Genomic DNA, 22,428 nt, shown 5'->3' with positions numbered 1-22,428 from the left:
AACGGCCACCTTGTCGGAGAGAGATTTACACCGTTATCAAAACGTCACGCCAGCATAAGCCCACACAAAACATCGTCCTTATTTCACATAGAAAAATAAACTATAGATCTATCATTCTACCTGAAAGCAAGTCTAAGAAGCGGTGGATCTGATATATGTGTGCTATATCTATGCTTCTTACTTTTTTGTTTGAGCAACTTGTACTTTCTGTTTTGTACACCAACTTTAAACAGCTGAAACAACAATATTTTGAGTTCTGTAAAATCTATTTCACAGCGGTTTAGACGGTATAATGATTATCTACGCTATACTTACTATACTTACTTATTTTGACCCATAAACTGAAATTAGACAAACTATTAGAGTTTTAGCACCCGGGAAATGGTGGAGTGATTTCTGCATAGTGTAACTTTTACCTATAACAACAAAACGCCTAAATCAAGGGGCATTTATCATTTATCAAATGACTGGAAAACGTACAGACTGTCCCTTTAATTGATGAACAGTTTTAAACCGTTCAGGGATGTTGGGATGTTGAACGCAGCACTAATCGAGGAAGGTTACATGTACACAGATATACATGTCAACAGTTCAGTGGGTTTAACGCGTTGGTCGAGCGGCATAAGGACTCAGCAACAACATAGTAGGTTTATTTTGCAGCACATCGTGCATTTGTCAGTCGTCGATGGGCAGGGCTATGCTCCTCCAGAGGTGGCTCGGTCCCACCCTGCTGTCAGCCGGCCACCGTTCTGCAGGAGGGAGGAAACAGACGCCGTTCACCCCCAAGCTGAAACACGTGTCTCTCTTTAGGAGTCCCAGCAGCAGACACGGCATGGCGGAAGAAGCGAAGAAACTAGCAGGCTATGCTGCGGTGGATAATCATGTTCAGGTAACACAACTGATATTGTGTTGACTAATATAGCTAACAATGGGGACAGTTCATGTATTTTGTTTAGCAGATAGCTAGGTCAGCTACGGGCTCAGTTCAGTGTGTTAATGTGGGGGCCATGCTCATGCTAAACACCTAGTTGACTAGTACATCATGTAATGTACTAGTGAAACGTTAGGAAGTAGTTAGACAGTAAACATACCGTGTCCAGGTACCTAGTTGACTAGTACATCATGTAATGTACTAGTGAAACGTTAGGAAGTAGTTAGACAGTAAACATACCGTGTCCAGGTACCTAGTTGACTAGTACATCATGTAATGTACTAGTGAAACGTTAGGAAGTAGTTAGACAGTAAACATACCGTGTCCAGGTACCTAGTTGACTGACTAGTACATCATGTAATGTACTAGTGAAACGTTAGGAAGTAGTTAGACAGTAAACATACCGTGTCCAGGTACCTAGTTGACTAGTACATCATGTAATGTACTAGTGAAACGTTAGGAAGTAGTTAGACAGTAAACATACCGTGTCCAGGTACCTAGTTGACTAGTACATCATGTAATGTACTAGTGAAACGTTAGGAAGTAGTTAGACAGTAAACATACCGTGTCCAGGTACCTAGTTGACTGACTAGTACATCATGTAATGTACTAGTGAAACGTTAGGAAGTAGTTAGACAGTAAACATACCTGGACTTCGACACGGTATCTAGCTAGTTGGCGCAGATATGTTATGTGCCGACCAGGTAGACGGTAGTGGCGGCCAGGTAGACGGTAGTGGCGGCCAGGTAGACGGTAGTGGCGGCCAGGTAGACGGTAGTGGCGGCCAGGTAGACGGTAGTGGCGGCCAGGTAGACGGTAGTGGCGGCCAGGTAAGTGAACATGACCACAACAAAGCTGCACAACCATCTAGTGAATGCGCTACTGAGTGGCGTAGTGGTCTAATGTACCGCATCTCGGTGATAGAGGCGTCACAACAGACCCTGGTTCGATCCCGGGCTGTATCACAACAGGCTGTGATCGGGAGCCCCATAGGGCAGGGCACAATTGAAATATCAAAATGAACTCTGAACCAACTATATTAATTTTGGGACAGATCTAAAAGCATTAAACATTTATATTTGCTACCTTGCTGTTGCTAGCTCATTTGTCCTGTGATATAAACATTGGGTTGTTATTTTACCTGAAATGCACAAGGTCCTCTACTCAGACAGATAAAAGGGTAAACCTAGTTAGTGTCTAGTAATCTCTCCTCCTTCAGGCTTCTTCTTCTTTGGACTTTATATGGCAGTTGGCAACCAACTTTAAGGTGCATTACCACCACCAACTGGAGTGTGGACCTCAGTTCATGTTGCAATCACCCACGTGCGTTTTTGTTCCTAAAAACCAATGTGGAGAGGCGAGACTTGCAGCGCATCAAGTGTTACGAATAGAACCAAGTTCTATTTTAGCACCTGGCTACACAGATGCTCGTTGACGCAATGAGGGAATAATGTGTACAATTATTTTGCGAGGCTCGTGTACATGTTCTTCAATCATTGCACCCACACTGCTCAGGAGCATCTGCACCTTGCTAACCAGACCTCTGGTGCCCGTGTGTCCGCATGTTGATTTTGTGACACTGGACGTGCTGCATGTCCCGCCTCTCCCATCTCCTCGTTGGTTTTTAGGAACATATACCCACGTGGGCGATTGCAACATGAACTGAGGTCCGCATTCCAGTCCAGTTGGACTGTGACCCCTTTGGTCACTTTATTTGTCTTGTGATTAGTTACAATGACATTACGCTCATTACTGTAAACACTGAACATGAGAATGAGTTGCTTGAGTCAGTAGAGAAACGTATACTTCATTATCTAAATTTACCAATTCGTTATTATTGATAGGAGGCGACTTTAACATCACTATAGATAATTCAACTGATAGATGGCCCCCAGGTAGACCAACCAATCAGAATTTGGGTTTAATACTTTTTATGGAAAAGTTTGATCTTACTGATATATGGAGAGAGAGGTTTCTGGCTGACAGATCATCCAGTTGGAGTAACAAAACAGGTTCCAGAATACATTTTTGGCTTATATTGAAATGTATTGATAGTGTGTTGTACTCCCCTCAGACCATAGGGCCATTTACATTAATGTCAAAATATTTACCCCTGATACTAACCTTGGTAGGGCATCCTACTGGAAGCTAAATGGCTCCTTGTTAAATAATGAAATTTGAGGTTAAAGATCTGCTCTCACACTTTTGGAAATGGCTTGTGAAGAAAAATCATATTGCAAGAACTGTGAGCTCTTTTAAAGTTGAGGTGGTCAAATACCTTATGTGGTCTTAATCTGGCTAAGAGCAGAGGAAACTTCCCTTTCTCAGAGGTCACCAGCTGGCCTCTCGGGGAGAAGATGGAACTGATTGAGTTAATAAATAAACTGGATTTTATATATATATATATATATGATACTTCAAGAGGGCCACCATTGTTCCTGTTCCCAAGAAAGCTAAGGTAACTGAGCTAAACGACTACCGCCCCGTAGCACTCACATCCGTCATCATGAAGTGCTTTGAGAGACTAGTCAAGGACCATATCACCTCCACCCTACCTGACACCCTAGACCCACTCCAATTTGCTTACCGCCCAAATAGGTCCACAGACGATGCAATCTCAACCACACTGCACACTGCCCTAACCCATCTGGACAAGAGGAATACCTATGTGAGAATGCTGTTCATCGACTACAGCTCGGCATTCAACACCATAGTACCCTCCAAGCTCGTCATCAAGCTCGAGACCCTGGGTCTCGACCCCGCCCTGTGCAACTGGGTACTGGACTTCCTGACGGGCCGCCCCCAGGTGGTGAGGGTAGGCAACAACATCTCCTCCCCGCTGATCCTCAACACTGGGGCCCCACAAGGGTGCATTCTGAGCCCTCTCCTGTACTCCCTGTTCACCCACGACTGTGTGGCCACGCACGCCTCCAACTCAATCATCAAGTTTGCGGACGACACAATGATTACCAACAACGACGAGACGGCCTACAGGGAGGAGGTGAGGGCCCTCGGAGTGTGGTGTCAGGAAAATAACCTCACACTCAACGTCAACAAAACTAAGGAGATGATTGTGGACTTCAGGAAACAGCAGAGGGAACACCCCCCCCATCCACATCGATGGAACAGTAGTGGAGAGGGTAGCAAGTTTTAAGTTCCTCGGCATACACATCACAGACAAACTGAATTGGTCCACTCACACAGACAGCATCGTGAAGAAGGCGCAGCAGCGCCTCTTCAACCTCAGGAGGCTGAAGAAATTCGGCTTGTCACCAAAAGCACTCACAAACTTCTACAGATGCACAATCGAGAGCATCCTGGCGGGCTGTATCACCGCCTGGTACGGCAACTGCTCCGCCCTCAACCATGAGGCTCTCCAGAGGGTAGTGAGGTCTGCACAACGCATCACCGGGGGCAAACTACCTGCCCTCCAGGACACCTACACCACCCGATGTTACAGGAAGGCCATAAAGATCATCAAGGACATCAACCACCCGAGCCACTGCCTGTTCACCCCGCTATTATCCAGAAGGCGAGGTCAGTACAGGTGCATCAAAGCTGGGACCGAGATACTGAAAAACAGCTTCTATCTCAAGGCCATCAGACTGTTAAACAGCCACCACTAACATTGAGTGGCTGCTGCCAACACACTGACAATGACACTGACTCAACTCCAGCCACTTTAGTAATGGGAATTGATGGGGAAATGATGTAAATATATAAACAATGCTACCTTCTATAATGTTACTTACCCTACATTATTCATCTCATATGCATACGTATATACTGTACTCTATATCATCGACTGCATCCTTATGTAATACATGTATCACTAGCCACTTTAACTATGCCACTTTGTTTACATACTCATCTCATATGTATATACTGTACTTGATATCAGCTACTGTATCTTGCCTATGCTGCTCTGTACCATCACTCATTCATATATCCTTATGTACATATTCTTTATCCCCTTACACTGTGTATAAGACAGTAGTTTTGGAATTGTTAGTTAGATTACTTGTTGGTTATTACTGCATTGTCGGAACTAGAAGCACAAGCATTTCGCTACACTCGCATTAACATCTGCTAACCATGTGTATGTGACAAATAAAATTTGATTTGATTTGAAGATGAAATAAACTGGATAATATATAGAGATGAAATCAACTGGATATACATAAATACACATACAGTTGAAGTAGGACGTTTACATACACTAAGTTGACTGTGCCTTTAAACCGCTTGGAAAATTCCAGAAAATGTCATTGCTTCAGATAGGCTAATTGATGTCAATTGGAGGTGCACCTGTGGATGTATTTCAAGGCCTACCTTCAAACTCAGTGCCTCTTTGCTTGACATCATGGGAAAATCCAAATAAATCAGAGAAGACCTCAGAAAAAAATACCTCCAAGTCTGGTTCATCCTTGGGAGCAATTTCCAAATGCCTGAAGGTACCATGTTCATCTGTACAAACAATAGTACGCAAGTATAAACACAATGGGACCACGCAGCCGTCATACCGCTCAGGAAGGAGACACATTCTGTCTCCTAGAGATGAACGTACTTTGGTGCGAAAAGTGCAAATCAATCCCAGAACAACAGCGAAGGACCTTGTGAAGAAGCTGGAGGAAACGGGTACAAAAGTATCTATATCCACAGTAAAACGAGTCCTAAATCGACATAACCTGAAAGGCCGCTCAGCAAGGAAGAAGCCACTACTCCAAAACCGCCATAAAGTCAGACTACGATTTGCACATGGGGACAAAGATTGTACTTTTTGGAGAAATGTCCTCTGGTCTGATGAAACAAAAATAGAACTGTTTGGCCATAATGACCATCGTTATGTTTGGAGAAGAAAGGGGGTGGCTTGTAAGCCAAAGAACACCATTCCAACCGTGAAGCATGGGGGAGGCAGCATCATGTTGTAGGGTGCTTTGCTGCAGGAGGGACTGGTGCACTTCACAAAACAGATGACATCATGCGGGAGGAAAATTGTGGATATATTGAAGCAACATCTCTAGCTATCAGTCAGGAAGTTAAAGCTTGGTCACAAATGGGTCTTCCAAATGGACAATGACCCCAAGCATACTTCCAAAGCTGTGGTAAAATGGCATAAGGACATCAAAGGCCTACAAACCTGACTCAGTTACACCAGCTCTGTCAGGTGAAATGGGTCAGAATTCACCCAACTTATTGTGGAAGGCTACCCAAAACGTTTGACCCAAGTTAAACAATTTAAAGGCAATGATACAAAATACTAATTGAGTGTATGTAAACTTCTGGCCCACTGGGAATGTGATGAATGAAATAAAAGCTGAAATAAATAATTCTCTCTACTCTTATTCTGACATTTCACATTCTTAAAATAGTGGTGATCCTAGCTGACCTACAACAGGGAATTTTTACTAGGATTAACTGTCAGGAATTGTGAAACTGAGTTTATACACCTTAGCCAAATACATTTAAACTTCTGACTTCAACTATACACTACCGTTCAAAGGTTTGCGGTCACTTAAGTATATTTCTGTTTTTGAAAGAAAAGCACTTTTGTCCATTTAAAATAACATCAAATTGATCAGAAATACAGTGTAGACATTGTTAATGTTGTAAATGACTATTGTTGCTGGAAACTGCTTTTAAATTTTTAAATAATTAATGGAAATTTATGGACTTCTTCATAGGCATTGAGTCGCATTACTATGGAATATCTACATAGGCGTACATAGGTCCATTATCAGCAACCATCACTCTTGTGTTCCAATGGCACGTTGTGTAAGCTAATCCAAGTTTATCATTTTAAAAGGCTAATTGATCGTAGGAAAACCCTTTTGCAATTATGTTAGCACAGCTGAACTGTTCTGATTTACAGAAGCAATAAAACTGGCCACCTTTAGACTAGTTGAGTATCTGGAGTATCAGCATTTGTGGGTTCGATTACAGGCTCAAAATGGCCAGAAACAAAGGACTTTCTTCTGAAGTCTATTCTTGTTCTGTGAAATGAAGGCTATTCCATGCGAGAAACTGAAGATCTCGTACAATGCTGTGTACTACTCCCTTCACAGACCTCGCAAACTGGCTCCAGCCAGAATTGAAAGAGTGGGAGGCCCCGGTGCACAACTGAGCAAGAGGACAAGTACATTAGTGTCTAGTTTGAGAACCGACGCCTCACAAGTCCTCAACTGGCAGCTTCATTAAATAGTTCGCACAAAACACCTGTCTCAATGTCAACAGTGAAGAGGCGACTCTGGGATGCTGACCTTGTAGGCAGAGTTCCTCTGTCCAGTGTCTGTGTACTTTTGCCCATCTTAATCTTTTCTTTTTATTGGCCAGTCTTAGATTAGGCTTTTTGTTTGCAACTCTGCCTAGAAGGCCAGCATCCCTGAATTGCCTCTTCACTGTTGACATTGAGACAGGTGTTTTGTGGGTACTATTTAATGTAGCTGCCAGTTGAGGACTTGATGCGCCTGTTTCTCAAACTAGACCCTCTCTCAGTGATATAGAATCTAAACCGTGTGATAGTTGAAGACTCAATCATCTCTATCAAACATCTAAAGAACAATAAATCCCCAGGTATTGATGGAATTACGTCAGAAGTTATTTTCTGAGTATTGTAACAATGTTCTCCCTCCTACAATGAGTCCGAGGTCAAAACACTAAAAAATAAGTGCTGCTCATCCATAACTGGCGACCATTTTGTCATCTTAATAATGACTAAGATATTAGTCTTACTACTTTCAAAAATATTTAAAGAAGTCCTGGATGCAATTATTGATGTAACACAGTCTGGCTTCATGAGGAACAGACATATTTCTAACAATATCAGACTAGTATTAGACATACTTAACTAGTCAGACCTGACAACAGGATAGCTTCATATGATTATGGGGCGAGTTTTGTAAAGCATTTGACACAGACCTGTCGGTTCCTCTGACAATCCCTTGAGAAATTTGGGATTTGTTTTCTGTGAGGCTATTAAGACGCTACGAAAGGTAACAGCACTATCAAACTTAAACATGGCACCTCACCTAGATTTGTGATAGGACAACCTTGCCTAATTCCACTCACTATCTATTTTTATTAATCACCCAACTTCTTACATTCTTTAAAGAATAGTCCTGTACAAGGTATTTCCATGGCTGGTATAAAAATAATAAGCCAGCTGGCTGATTTCGACACTTCCTGAAAGACACTAGTCAGATTTTTACCTCAACGGTTTCACGCCCTCTTGAACTCTCTCTTCAAAGTTCTTTTCAACTTTCCCTTACGGTACTTGTCGACTATCGGTCTTGTGCTGGTATTTAGCCTTAGATGGAGTTTACCACCCGCTTTGGGCTGCATTCCCAAGCATCTCATATCGATCAGTGTGATAGACTAGATGCTTTGGAAAAGGATTCTAAGTTTGTGTGACACCTTCATATGGTATTCCGGTGAAAGAACTGATATATTTAGGCCGAACCATCACTAAGGATCAGAAGTCTAGATGCTGTTTACATTTTAAACATCTTACTAAAAAAAACAGAAGCTAAATCGATGGCCACAGAGGGGCTTATCTTTAAAAGGAAGAGTCCTAATAACCAAGGCTGAGGGAATCTCTTGACTGGACTAACATAGGGCAGCATATCTTTGTCTTGCCTGTAAAATAAGCGAAGAGCAACCAGATGATTTTAAACTTTCTGTGGAGAAACCGTACCAATTACATTAGGAAACTGTGAACACTTATGAGTATGGCGGGCTGAATTTTTCTGGCCTTCTAAATAATAAGTTTAACATCAATTGGATAAAACAATTCCTAAGAAGACTCACTTCTATGGGGAACTTTATTCCTCATGTCTTCTACTTTTGGTGGCCTTAACTTCATGTTGGTATATATTGGCAAAGTTCCAGTGAAACCTGTCGATGAAAAGCAGAACGTTTTCTTGTCATGGTCCTTAATTTATAAACACAATTTTTCTCCACATAGATATTACATATGGAATAATTGGGACATATTGTATAAAAATATTGTTTTTTAGAATATTGGTTCTGAAATAATATCCTATTGGTGAGCCAATTTGTAAATACAGAGGGTCTTTTTACTTAGTTCTAAGGAATTCTGATCACTTATGTCATGTTGGTCCATTCAACAACAACAGAGCTATAGGAACCCTGTTTCAACATGATGTTGATTCTATACCTCATGTCATTCCCTATTGGAATGGTTTTATTGTTAATATCTGTTGGGGAAAAGTTTGGATGTTGCTCCACACATACCTATTTATTAACAAAATTAAGTTAGTTTCTTTTTATATTATTCAGAAATATTATCCTGCCAACCACCTAATATGAAGAAGTTTAAATAAAATATTTTGTAATGTGTTGCATCTTTTTCTGCATTGTATTAATGTAAGGAATCTGTGGTAAGACATCAGTAGATTTATAATGGAACAGATGTATGAAGATCTTACACTATTATGGAGAGATGTACTACTGGGATTCTAGGAATAGTTATTTCATAGTGCCATGGTCATGGGAAATGGTGGTATTATCATATTGCCAGAAGATACTGACCGTGCCGTTATTCTCGTTTACACTGAGCTGCACTGGGTTTGGCGCAAGATATGGGTTGGTAAACGTACCTCAATGCAGGGATGGGATATGCCACTGTACACCGAGTTTGACGAAAGATATTGGTTGAAAAACGTTCCTCAATGCAGGGATGGGATGTGCCACTGTACACCGAGTTTGACGAAAGATATGGGTTGAAAAACGTTCCTCAATGCAGGGATGGGATGTGCCACTGTACACCGAGTTTGACCTCCTATCCACACTGCTCCATCAAAGATGGAAATAATGGTAGTTGTCCTGTGAAACTGCCCTTTTCATCCTCATGCTAGCTAACAGTAGCCACAGCAGCAATTTTGGAATGGCACGTTGCCTTGAACAACAAAGGAGCTGATTGGCTGACCCTGCCATTCCAAAATGGCTGAGGTGGCTACTGCTAGCTAGCATGAGGACAAAAAGGGCAGTTTTCTATGGTATTATCGCAGTCCGCAAACAGCGTTAGAGGTGCATGCCGCCACCTACTGGCTGAGGGGAAAACTGATCAGCTTTAACGCTAAACAAACCTAGACTAGGGAAATGTGAACAAATGTACTATTAGTATTCAAAAGTAAAAATTTTTAAATATTCTTTCAGCCTGATTGAAAAGTCTATTCAGACCTTTACACAGGCGCAGGAACCTGGGAGGGGGGAACCTCTTCATTCAGTTTTCTTTAACATTTCGGCTGTAAAGTACTGGCGTTCCAGAAATATTTTTGCCGCCATCACATTTTTGTCTAGCTTCTTTAGATTGTTTCTGTGGCAATTTATCACTTGCTGTATGAACGCAACAAGTCCACCTTCACTGCTTGTGTGTTGGGATCCTTCTCCTGCATGGCTTTGACTGCAGACTGTGGGACATCCACTACCATCTCTACTCTAGCTATTTTCACTGTGTTGGGATCCTTCTCCTGCATGGCTTTGACTGCAGAATGTGGGACATCCACTACCATCTCTACTCTAGCTATTTTCACTGTGTTGGGATCCTTCTCCTGCATGGCTTTGACTGCAGACTGTGGGACATCCACTACCATCTCTACTCTAGCTATTTTCACTGTGTTGGGATCCTTCTCCTGCATGGCTTTGACTGCAGACTGTGGGACATCCACTACCATCTCTACTCTAGCTATTTTCACTGTGTTGGGATCCTTCTCCTGCATGGCTTTGACTGCAGAATGTGGGACATCCACTACCATCTCTACTCTAGCTATTTTCACTGTGTTGGGATCCTTCTCCTGCATGGCTTTGACTGCAGACTGTGGGACATCCACTACCATCTCTACTCTAGCTATTTTCACTGTGTTGGGATCCTTCTCCTGCATGTCTTTGACTGCAGACTGTGGGACATCCACTACCATCTCTACTCTAGCTATTTTCACTGTGTTGGGATCCTTCTCCTGCATGGCTTTGACTGCAGACTGTGGGACATCCACTACCATCTCTACTCTAGCTATTTTCACTGTGTTGGGATCCTTCTCCTGCATGGCTTTGACTCCAGAATGTGGGACATCCACTACCATCTCTACTCTAGCTATTTTCACTGTGTTGGGATCCTTCTCCTGCATGGCTTTGACTGCAGACTGTGGGACATCCACTACCATCTCTACTCTAGCTATTTTCACTGTGTTGGGATCCTTCTCCTGCATGGCTTTGACTGCAGACTGTGGGACATCCACTACCATCTCTACTCTAGCTATTTTCACTGTGTTGGGATCCTTCTCCTGCATGTCTTTGACTGCAGACTGTGGGACATCCACTACCATCTCTACTCTAGCTATTTTCACTGTGTTGGGATCCTTCTCCTGCATGTCTTTGACTGCAGACTGTGGGACATCCACTACCATCTCTACTCAAGCTATTTTCACTGCCTCTACATAGGAGACCTGCTGGATGACCCTGATCCTAGCTACTGCGACCTCTTCATCCATACAGGGCACTCCGGGAATGTGATTCCCATCACAATTACAGCAACATGCCTCATCTGACTTGTCAGCTAATACATATTTCTTCCTTTGTCAAACACTTGTCAACGTGTGAACTTTTACAATGTAACACTGCAGCGGCTTCTGTACGTACGGTATTACCTCATATCTCACATACCCAAGGTTTCCAGGATTCAGGAGAACCACTTCATCAAACCTCACTAGGCATACTTCCTTTCTATCATTCGTGCCAAGCGATGTGCGTCCTTTTCACCAACTTTACTCCCGCCAACAGAGTCACTCAATGCTTCCAAACTCTCCTTGTCCCCCGACGGCCATTAAGCTGGAGCCTCTCCTCCCTCTGCTACATCTTTCGGGGCAGTTTTTTGTGAGACACCGCGGGTTTTACAGTCTTCTCGCTGTATCGGTAAGGATAAAGGTAACATTTGGAGTACAGTTCCATATCCCATCCCTGCATCGAGGTACGTTTACCAACCCATATCTCTCTCCGGTTCCACGGTGTCTTAATGTAACCATGATTGCGTTCTGACCCCAGTGCAGCTCAGTGTAAACAAGCGTAACGGTGGGTCTGTATCTTCTGGCTATATGATCATGTGAACTGGCTGTTACATGTCTTTCCTTCCATCACAGAACAACCAGGTGGTTGGAGTGGGCAGTGGATCCACCATTGTGTATGCTGTAGACAGACTAGGTGAGGAGACTATAATACTAGCCTACCGGTTGATTGTAGAACAAGAGAATGTAGTACTTTATTCATCCACAAAGGCTGATTGTGATCACCTCTCTGACCTGTTCTAGCGGAGAGAGTTCGTCAGGAGAAACTCAACATAGTGTGTGTCCCCACCTCCTTCCAGGTGAGTGTGAGGTGCGATGGCTGTGTATCATGTATTCTACAGGGATCTCAGAGAGCCGACTTTAATCTGGCAGATGGCCCTCAACATTTGATCTTGTCCTCCAGGCTCGTCAGTTGATTCTGCAGCATGGTCTAACCCTGTCTGATCTGGATAGACACCCAGAGGTACTGTTGGTTAGCAACTTTTTTTAAACGATGTGTTACATGTCACATTTGACACATTCTTTAGGAAACGTGTGGGGTTAGTGTGTTAAATCAGAAGTTTGTCCTGTAGACTGTGTTATTGTCAGCAGTATTGTGTTCTACCTCTCTGACCTCTAACCCCCTTCCAGCTGGACGTGGCCATCGATGGGGCAGACGAGGTGGATGCTGCTCTCACACTCATCAAAGGAGGAGGGTAAGACGCTGTATATTCACCGGATCACAGTTCTAGGCTGTTGCTCTCCCTGGCTAACAGTCCCGTTGCTCTCCCTGGCTAACAGTCCCGTTGCTCTCCCTGGCTAACAGTCCCGTTGCTCTCCCTGGCTAACAGTCCCGTTGCTCTCCCTGGCTAACAGTCCCGTTGCTCTCCCTGGCTAACAGTCCCGTTGCTCTCCCTGGCTAACAGTCCCGTTGCTCTCCCTGGCTAACAGTCCCGTTGCTCTCCCTGGCTAACAGTCCCGTTGCTCTCCCTGGCTAACAGTCCCGTTGCTCTCCCTGGCTAACAGTCCTGTTTACTATCCATGCCAGGCTCCATACATCACCATCTCACCAGTTATCTTTGTCTCCCCTCTCCCTCACTCCTCTCCCTCACTCACTCTCCTAGAGGCTGTCTGACTCAGGAGAAGATTGTAGCCGGCTGTGCCAAACACTTCATCGTCATCGCTGACTTCAGGTGGGTGTGTTCTCCTGTAATTGCATAGTGCCTAGACTTGGTGAGGTCTTTGATTGGCTAAAGTATAATAGAGGTTAAAAATATAAAGAAACCCCGGAGGACTCCACTGCAGGCCTGGGAACCCTCCAGGCCAGGTCCTTCATCCCCGTCAGTGGCCCGCTTGAGCCAGTGAAAATAATATTGTAGTAATGCTATTTTTAATCTAGGCCAGTGCCTTCAGAAAGTATTCATACCCCTTGACTTATTCCACATTTTGTTGTTACAGCCTGATTTTCAAATGAATTAATGTTTTCTCACCGATCTACACACAATACCCCTTAATGACAAGGGGATTTTAGCAAATGTATTGAATGAAATGCAGAAGTATTCACACCCTTGAGGCAATGCTTTGTTGAGGCATCTTTAGGTGTTGTCAAATTGGGTATTGATCATGGCTAGACAACCATTTTCAGGTCTTGCCATAGATTGAAGTAGATTCACTGTCTTATTGGTCAGCAACTCCAGAGTAGATTTGGCCTTGTGTTTTAGGTTATTGCCCTGTTGAGCATACTCATAACATGATGCAGTTACCACTGTGTGGTATTGGTTTTTCCCCAAACAACCTCTTTGTATTCAGGACAATAAGTTAATTTCTTTGCCACACTCTTTGCAGTATGACTTTAGTGCCTTGTTGCAAATAGGATGCATGTTTTGGGAGATTATTCTGTAAGGGCTTCCTTCTTTTCACTCTGTCATTTAGGTTCGTATTGTGGAGTAGCTACACTGTTGCCCCATCCTCAGTTGTCTCCAATCACAGCCATTAAACTCTAACTGTTTTAAAGTCACCATTGGCCTCATGGTGAAATCTCTGAGCGGCTTCCTTCCTCTCCGATAATTGCGTTAGGAAGGACGCCTGTATCTTTGTAGTGACTGGGTGTATTGATACACCAATTCAATTCAAAGTTCTTTATAGGCATGGGAAACATATGTTTACATTGCCAAAGCAAGTGAAATAGATCATAAACAAAAGACTAAAAAAACATTTGGACATTACACACAAAAAGCTCCAAGACAATATACATATTATGACTATATACAGTGTTGTAATGATGTGCAAATGGATAAATATGGGCTGAATTTACATTATTTTTTTGTGTTTGTGGCAACAAGTCACAAATGTTGCTGCTGTGATGGTACACTGTGGTTTTCAGCCAATAGATATGGGACTTTATCAAAATGTGTTCTTTTGGGGTTTGTGTAATCTGAGGGAAATACGTGTCTCTAATATGGTCATACATTTGGCAGGAGGATAGGAAGTGCAGCTAGGTGTCCACCTCATTTTGTGGACAGTGTACACATAGGCAGACGTGTCTCTCAAGAGAAGATAGTCTATTCCGGCTTCTCTCAATAGCAAGGCCATGCTCACTCAATCTCTCTCTCTCTCTCTCACTCTTTAGCTCTCTCTCTCTTACTCTCTCACTATATCTCCCTTCTCTCTCTCGCGCTCTCTCGCTCTCTCGCTCTCTCGCTCTCTGTCTCTGTCTCTCTTCCTTCTCTCTCTCTCTCTCCCTTCTTTCTCTCTCCCTTCTCTCAATTCAATTCAAGGGCTTTATTGGCATGGGAAACATGTGTTAACATTGCCAAAGCAAGTGAGGTAGATAATATACAAAGTGAAATAAACAATAAAAATTAACAGTAAACATTACACATACAGAAGTTTCAAAACAATAAAGACATTACAAATGTCATATTTTATATATATATATATATACACACACACACACACACACACACACAGTGTTTTAACAATGTACAAATGGTAAAGGACACAAGATAAAATAAATGAGCATAAATATGGGTTGTATTTACAATGGTGTGTGTTCTTCACTGGTTGCCCTTTTCTCGTGGCAACAGGTCACAAATCTTGCTGCTTTGATGGCACACTGTGGAATTTCACCCAGTAGATATCATCCAATGTGTAATTAATAACTTCATGCTCAAAAGGGATATTCAATGTCTGCTTTTTTATTTTTACCCATCTACCAATAGATGCCTCCCTGGTCTTTGTGGTTGAAACTGTTTGAAATTCACTGCTAGACTGAGGAACCATAGGTAATTGTATGTGTGGGGTACAGAGATGGGGTAGTCTTTAAAAAATCATGTTAAACACTATTACGGCACACAGTGAGTCCATGTAACTTATTATGCAGTATTTCAATGCGCCATAAAGGGTTGACTACTTATTGACTCTAGATATTTCAGCTTTTCAACTTTATTCAACAATTCCAACATTTGAACATCTTGGCCATGTTCTGTTATAATCTCCACCCGGCACAGCCAGAAGAGGACTGGCCACCCCTCAAAGCCTGGTTCCTCTCTAGGTTTATAATCTCCACCTGGCACAGCCAGAAGAGGACTGGCCACCCCTCATAGCCTGGTTCCTCTCTAGGTTTCTTCCTAGGTTTGGGCCTTTCTAGGGAGTTTTTCCTAGCCACCGTGCTTCTACACCTGCATTGCTTGCTGTTTGGGGTTTTAGGCTGGGTTTCTGTAGAGCACTTTGATATATCAGCTAATGTAAGAAGGGCTATATAAGTACATTTGATTTGATTCCATTATTTAAAAAAATAAAAATAAATAAATAAAAATAAATGGCGACTAGCCGCCACGCGGGCGGTTTGGGTGTTGCAAAGCCGGGTAATAAACATGAAAAGGTCAAGTAACTATAAAACAACACATGAAGATGAGAATTTAACAGTGAGTAAAACTATAAAATGCATGAATCTGAGCAACAGTTAGTAAAAACCGAACATACAGTTGATCATATTTAATTTACAGCTAAGACCTGAAGCTAGTTCAATTGGACACCTTCTACAGCCGTCAAATTCAACTCTGAAACCCGGAGCAAGTATCACTGATATCACTGACTAGCCGCCACGCCCGCGGGGCGAGCTTTTCTATAGATTATTACAATAAGTAAAATGTAGGTCCTTGAATTTGACTTGACAATGTCTGTATGAACCCTGTGTAGGCCTCTTGCTCAGCCAACGTAGTACAGAGAATCACCTGCTGTTCAAATTATGCCTCATCCACATTTCTGTCAGATCTTGACCTCTGTGTTCCACTGGAAAATGTGCCTGAATGTTGAGCCCTGAATAACTGGGTGTCCCCCCAGGAAGGATTCCTCGGTCCTGGGTCAGCAGTGGAAGAAGGGTGTTCCTATTGAGGTGATCCCTATGGCCTACGTCCCCGTCTCCAGGACTATAGCCAAGCGCTTCGGAGGGGAGGCAGTACTCCGCATGGCCGTCAGTAAAGCTGTGAGTCACCATATATACAACTCTTCCTGTTGTAAAGCTGTGAGTCACCATATACACAACTCTTCCTGTTGTAAAGCTGTGAGTCACCATATATACAACTCTTCCTGTTGTAAAGCTGTGAAGAACTAACACGATACATTGCCTTTGGAAAGTATTGAGATCCCTTTTTCCAAATTTTGTTAATTTACAGCCGTATTCTAAAATGGATTGAATATTTTTTTCTGATCAATTTACACACAATACCCCATAATGACGAAGCGAAAACAGGTTTTTAGAATTGTTAGCAAATGTATGAAAAATCAGAAACAGATTCCTTATTTACATAAGTAGTCAGACTCTTTGCTATGAGACTCTAAATTGAGCTCAGGTGCATCTTGTTTCCATTGAAACACCTTGATGTTTCTACAACTTGATTGGAATCCACCTGTGGTCAATTAAATTGATTGGATATGATTTGGAAAGACACACACCTGTCTATATAAGGTCCCACAGTTGACAGTGCATGTCAGAGCAAAAACCAAGCCTTGAGGTTGAAAGAACTGTCCGTAGAGCTCCGAGACAGGATTGTGTCGAGGCACAGATCTGGGCAAGGGTAGCAAAAAATGTCTGCAGCATTGAAGGTCTCCAAGAACACACAGCAATCGGGGGAAGAAGGGCCTTGGTCAGGGAGGTGACCAAGAACCTGATGGTCACTCTGATAGAGCTCAAAGGTTCTTCTGTGGAGATGGTTGTCCTTCTGGAAGCTTCTCCCATCTCTGCAATTCTCCACCAATCAGGCCTTTATGGTAGAGTGGCCAGACGGAAGCCACTCCTCAGTAAAAGACACATGACAGCACACTTGGAGTTTGCCAAAAGGCACCTAAAGGACTTAGTCCACGAGAAACAAGATTCTCTGGTCTGATGAAATCAAGATTGAACACTTTGGCCTGAATGCCAAGTGTCACGTCTGGAGGAAACCTGGCACCATCCCTACGGTGAAGCATGGTGGTGGCAGCATCATGCTGTGGGGATGTTTATCAGTGGCAGGGACTGGGAGACTAGTCAGGATCGAGGGAAAGGGGAACAGAGCAAAGTACAGCGAGATCCTTGATGAAAACCTGCAAACTTCTGCCTGAAGAAGCTGGCCTTAGCTTTCCTGACTGACTGCGTGTATTGGTTCCTGACTTCCCTTAACAGTTGCATATCGTGGGGACTATTCGATGCTATTGCAGTCCACCACAGGATGTTTTTGTGCTGGTCGAGGGCAGTCAGGTCTGGAGTGAACCAAGGGCTATATCTGTTCTTAGTTCTGCATTTTTTTGAACGGAGCATGCTTATCTAAGAAGGTGAGGAAGTTACTTTTAAAGAATGACCAGGCATCCTCAACTGACGGGATGAGGTCAATGTCTTTCCAGGATACCCGGGCCAGATCGATTAGAAAGGCCTGCTCACAGAAGTGTTTTAGGGAGCGTTTGACAGTGATGAGGGGTGGTCGTTTGACTGCGGATCCGTAGTGGATACAGGCAATGATGCAGTGATCGCTGAGATCCTGGTTGAAGACAGCGGAGGTGTATTTGGAGGGCCAGTTGGTCAGGATGACGTCTATGAGGGTGCCCTTGTTTACAGATTCAGAGTTGTACCTGGTGGGTTCCTTGATGATTTGTGTGAGATTGAGGGCATCTAGCTTAGATTGTAGGACTGGCGGGGTGTTAAGCATATACTTATGTTAATGTTATATTTCAGCTTTTTATTTGTAATAAATTTACAAAAATGTAACCTGTTTTTGCTTTGTCATTATGGGATATTGTGTGTAGATTGAGGGAAAAAAACAATTGAATCAATTTTAGAATAACGCTGTAATATAACAATGTGGCAAAAGTCAAGGGGTCTGAATACTTTCCGAATGCACTGTGGTTCATTCAGGTAATTTGTTGTGTATTATAGTGAATATAAAATTGTAAATGAACAGTTGAATAAATCACAAGAAGAGAAGCGTATTAATGAGTGGAAAGTCATTAACAGGCTTTCAGTGTAGAGCACATAAAGCATGACATTTACGACAGGAAGAGTTTTCATTGGACCTCTTCTGAGAGGAAAGCATTCTCATTGGTCATTTAAATGTGAGATCCAGTATTTTGATTGTTCAGGGTCCGGTGGTAACAGACAATAGTAACTTCATTCTGGACTGGAAGTTTGAACACACTCACAACTGGAAGGAGGTCAATATCGCTATCAAGATGATTCCAGGTACACACACACACACACTGAAATTGCTGCTGCTGTTCCTGCTCCGACAGTGACTTGTTCTGGGACATGAATGTTTGTCTGTTTCTCTCCTTCCCATCTCGCCCCTCTCCCTCCCCCCTACCTCACCTTGCCTCTCTCCCTCCCCCTTACCTCACCATGCCGCTCTCCCTCCCCCTTGCCTCCCTCCCCCTACCTCACCATGCATCTCTCCCTCCTACCTACCTCACCTTGCCCCTCTCCCTCCCCCTACCTCACCATGCCCCCCACCTCACCTTGCCTCTCTACCTCCTACCTCATGTCTCTCCCTCCCTCCCCCTACCTCACCTTGCCTCTCTTCCTCCCCCTAACTCACCTTGCCTCTCTCCCTCCCCCTACCTCATGTCTCTACCTCACCTTGCCTCTCTCCCTCCCTCCTAGGTGTGGTAGAGACAGGTCTGTTTGTGGGGATGGCAGAGCGGGTGTACTTTGGGATGGAGGATGGTAATGTTGGGGTTAGAGACCCTCCAGTCAACTGACCTGAGCCCTGCTCCACCTGGAACCAACCAGCACCACCCCCTCCACCTGGAACCAACCAGCACCACCCCCTCCACCTGGAACCAACCAGCACCACCCCCTCCACCTGGAACCAACCAGCACCACCCCCTCCACCTGGAACCAACCAGCACCACCCCCTCCACCTGGAACCAACCAGCACCACCCCCTCCACCTGGAACCAACCAGCACCACCCCCTCCACCTGGAACCAACCAGCACCACCCCCTCCACCTGGAACCAACCAGCACCACCCCCTCCACCTGGAACCAACCAGCACCACCCCCTCCACCTGGAACCAACCAGCACCACCCCCTCCACCTGGAACCAACCAGCACCACCCCCTCCACCTGGAACCAACCAGCACCACCCCCTCCACCTGGAACCAACCAGCACCACCCCCTCCACCTGGAACCAACCAGCACCACCCCCTCCACCTGGAACCAACCAGCACCACCCCCTCCACCTGGAACCACCCAGCACCCCCTCCACCTGGAACCAACCAGCACCCCCCTCCACCTAGGACCAACCAGCACCCCCTCCACCTGGAACCAACCAGCACCCCCTCCACCTGGAACCAACCAGCCTCAGTGCCCTATTTTATTATGGATGCATCCCAAATGGCCACCTATTCTCTATATAGTGCACTACTTTAGACCAGAGCCCTATTAGAGCCCTATGGGTCCTGGTCACAGTGCCCTATTAGAGCCCTATGGGTCCTGGTCACAGTGCCCTATGGGTCCTGGTCAACGAGCCCTATTAGAGCCCTATGGGTCCTGGTCACAGTGCCCTATTAGAGCCTTATGGGTCCTAGTCACAGTGCCTTATTAGAGCCCTCTGGGTCCTGGTCAAAGTGCCCTATTAGAGCCCTATGGGTCCTGGTCAACGAGCCCTCTGGGTCCTGGTCACAGTACCCTATTGGAGCCCTATGGGTCCTGGTCAAAGAGCCCTATTAGAGCCCTATGTGTCCTGGTCAATGTGCCCTATTAGAGCCCTATGGGTCCTGGTCAATGTGCCCTATTAGAGCCCTATGGGTCCTGGTCAATGTGCCCTATTAGAGCCCTATGGGTCCTGGTCAATGTGCCCTATTAGAGCCCTATGGGTCCTGGTCAATGTGCCCTATTAGAGCCCTATGGGTCCTGGTCAATGTGCCCTATTAGAGCCCTATGGGTCCTGGTCAACGAGCCCTCTGGGTCCTGGTCACAGTGCCCTATTAGAGCCCTCTGGGTCCTGGTCAATGTGCCCTATTAGAGCCCTATGGGTCCTGGTCAATGTGCCCTATTAGAGCCCTATGGGTCCTGGTCAATGAGCCCTCTGGGTCCTGGTCACAGTGCCCTATTAGAGCCCTCTGGGTCCTGGTCAATGTGCCCTATTAGAGCCCTATGGGTCCTGGTCAATGTGCCCTATTAGAGCCCTATGGGTTCTGGTCACAGTTACCTATTAGAGCCCTATGGGTCCTGGTCACAGTTACCTATTAGAGCTCTGTCGGTCTAGTCATAAACTTGTAGCCCGTATTGACTCACTGTGGCTGTAGCTAAACCTGCATGGACTCCCTGAGTGGTTTCTATTCTCTTCAGATAAACAGAGAACCCTGGTGCAGTTGGAGCACACTGAAACCAATGGGCCTTCGTCAAATGTAGTGCACTAAAATGGGGAATAGGGTGGCATTTTGACCACTAGCCTGAACATCTGTCTCTGTTTGTACTGAGAACTGTCTCATCCGTTTGCCCTTTCACTGTCTTACAACATGTTGTTGATCATTTGCCTGGTCCCAGGTCTGCCTCTGGTTGCCTGGTCCCAGGTCTGCCTCTGGTTGCCTGGTCCCAGGTCTGCCTCTGGTTGCCTGGTCCCAGGTCTGCCTCTGGTTGCCTGGTCCCAGGTCTGCCTCTGGTTGCCTGGTCCCAGGTCTGCCTCTGGTTGCCTGGTCCCAGGTCTGCCTCTGGTTGCCTGGTCCCAGGTCTGCCTCTGGTTGCCTGGTCCCAGGTCTGCCTCTGGTTGCCTGGTCCCAGGTCTGCCTCTGGTTGCCTGGTCCCAGGTCTGCCTCTGGTTGCCTGGTCCCAGGTCTGCCTCTGGTTGCCTGGTCCCAGGTCTGCCTCTGGTTGCCTGGTCCCAGGTCTGCCTCTGGTTGCCTGGTCCCAGGTCTGCTAAGCTAACAATGCGTGTTGAAGTCGGCAGGATGGCCCACACACTGTTTCTCAGGACATGTCTCTGTCTAGTTGTTGCACATCGTTTCCTTTCGTTGCTCAAGCCAGCCTTGTGCCATTCTCTTACCTAATACCAAAGTTGCAGTGCCTGGATTTACAAAACATTTCTTAAGGTTTTCAAAACCCAGGCCCTGGTGTACTCAATGCTCCCTGAGTCTCCGCCTGCTTCCAAACAGCAGTACAGGGGAAGTTGTGTTCAAAGTGAGGGGGATGGGGGGGGTTCACCTTAACACTTGAACACGGTTATAATGCACCAAATGTAACTATTAAATGGCTGTGCATGTCCCGATCTGTAGCCGACTGGCTGTGCTGACTGTCTGCTTCTGGCTCCAATAACATCACTTCTTCTATTGTAGATCCTTTATGGGTCAATTAGCAGGATGTTGCAGTTTAGCTCCAGCTACAACTCTCTATACCTACCATAGCTATACCTCTCTCTACCTACCTACCATAGCTATACCTCTCTCTACCTACCTACCATAGCTACACCTCTCTCTACCTACCTACCATAGCTATACCTCTCTCTCTACCTACCATAGCTATACCTCTCTCTCTCTATCTACCATAGCTATACCTCTCTCTCTCTCTACCTACCATAGCTATACCTCTCGCTCTCTCTACCTACCATAGCTATACCTCTCTCTCTCTCTACCTACCATAGCTATACCTCTCTCTCTCTCTACCTACCATAGCTATACCTCTCTCTCTCTACCTACCATAGCTATACCTCTCTCTCTCTCTACCTACCATAGCTATACCTCTCTCTCTCTATCTACCATAGCTATACCTCTCTCTCTCTATCTACCATAGCTATACCTCTCTCTCTCTACCTACCATAGCTATACCTCTCTCTCTCTACCTACCATAGCTATACCTCTCTCTCTCTACCTACCATAGCTATACCTCTCTCTCTCTACCTACCATAGCTATACCTCTCTCTCTCTACCTACCATAGCTATACCTCTCTCTCTCTACCTACCATAGCTATACCTCT

General features: G+C 44.8%; 1 protein-coding gene across 5 annotated transcripts; it reads left to right on the top strand.

Annotated features, from left to right (window-relative positions):
- Positions 1-509: 509 nt before the first annotated feature.
- On the top strand, positions 510-19,272 carry LOC112237362 (ribose-5-phosphate isomerase-like). 5 transcript variants are annotated; one of them, XM_042330409.1, is made up of 11 exons: positions 529-643; positions 811-889; positions 11,729-11,860; positions 12,085-12,145; positions 12,253-12,308; positions 12,413-12,472; positions 12,640-12,704; positions 13,113-13,181; positions 16,333-16,474; positions 18,601-18,700; positions 19,118-19,272. In XM_042330409.1, exons 2-11 carry the CDS (start codon positions 833-835, stop codon positions 19,213-19,215), a joined length of 840 nt encoding a protein of 279 aa, XP_042186343.1. In that variant the 5' UTR covers positions 529-643; positions 811-832; the 3' UTR covers positions 19,216-19,272. The 5 variants fall into 5 exon arrangements, with proteins under 5 accessions (XP_042186344.1, XP_042186340.1, XP_042186343.1 ...); XM_042330406.1 differs by having other exon boundaries at positions 524-889; XM_042330411.1 differs by lacking the exon at positions 11,729-11,860 and having other exon boundaries at positions 537-643.
- Positions 19,273-22,428: the final 3,156 nt, after the last annotated feature.

Source organism: Oncorhynchus tshawytscha, linkage group LG11 (assembly GCF_018296145.1).
Source record: "Oncorhynchus tshawytscha isolate Ot180627B linkage group LG11, Otsh_v2.0, whole genome shotgun sequence".
Lineage (NCBI taxonomy): Eukaryota > Metazoa > Chordata > Actinopteri > Salmoniformes > Salmonidae > Oncorhynchus > Oncorhynchus tshawytscha.
The sequence above is the reverse complement of the archived record's forward strand: the minus strand, read 5'-3'. Positions and strand labels throughout refer to the sequence as shown.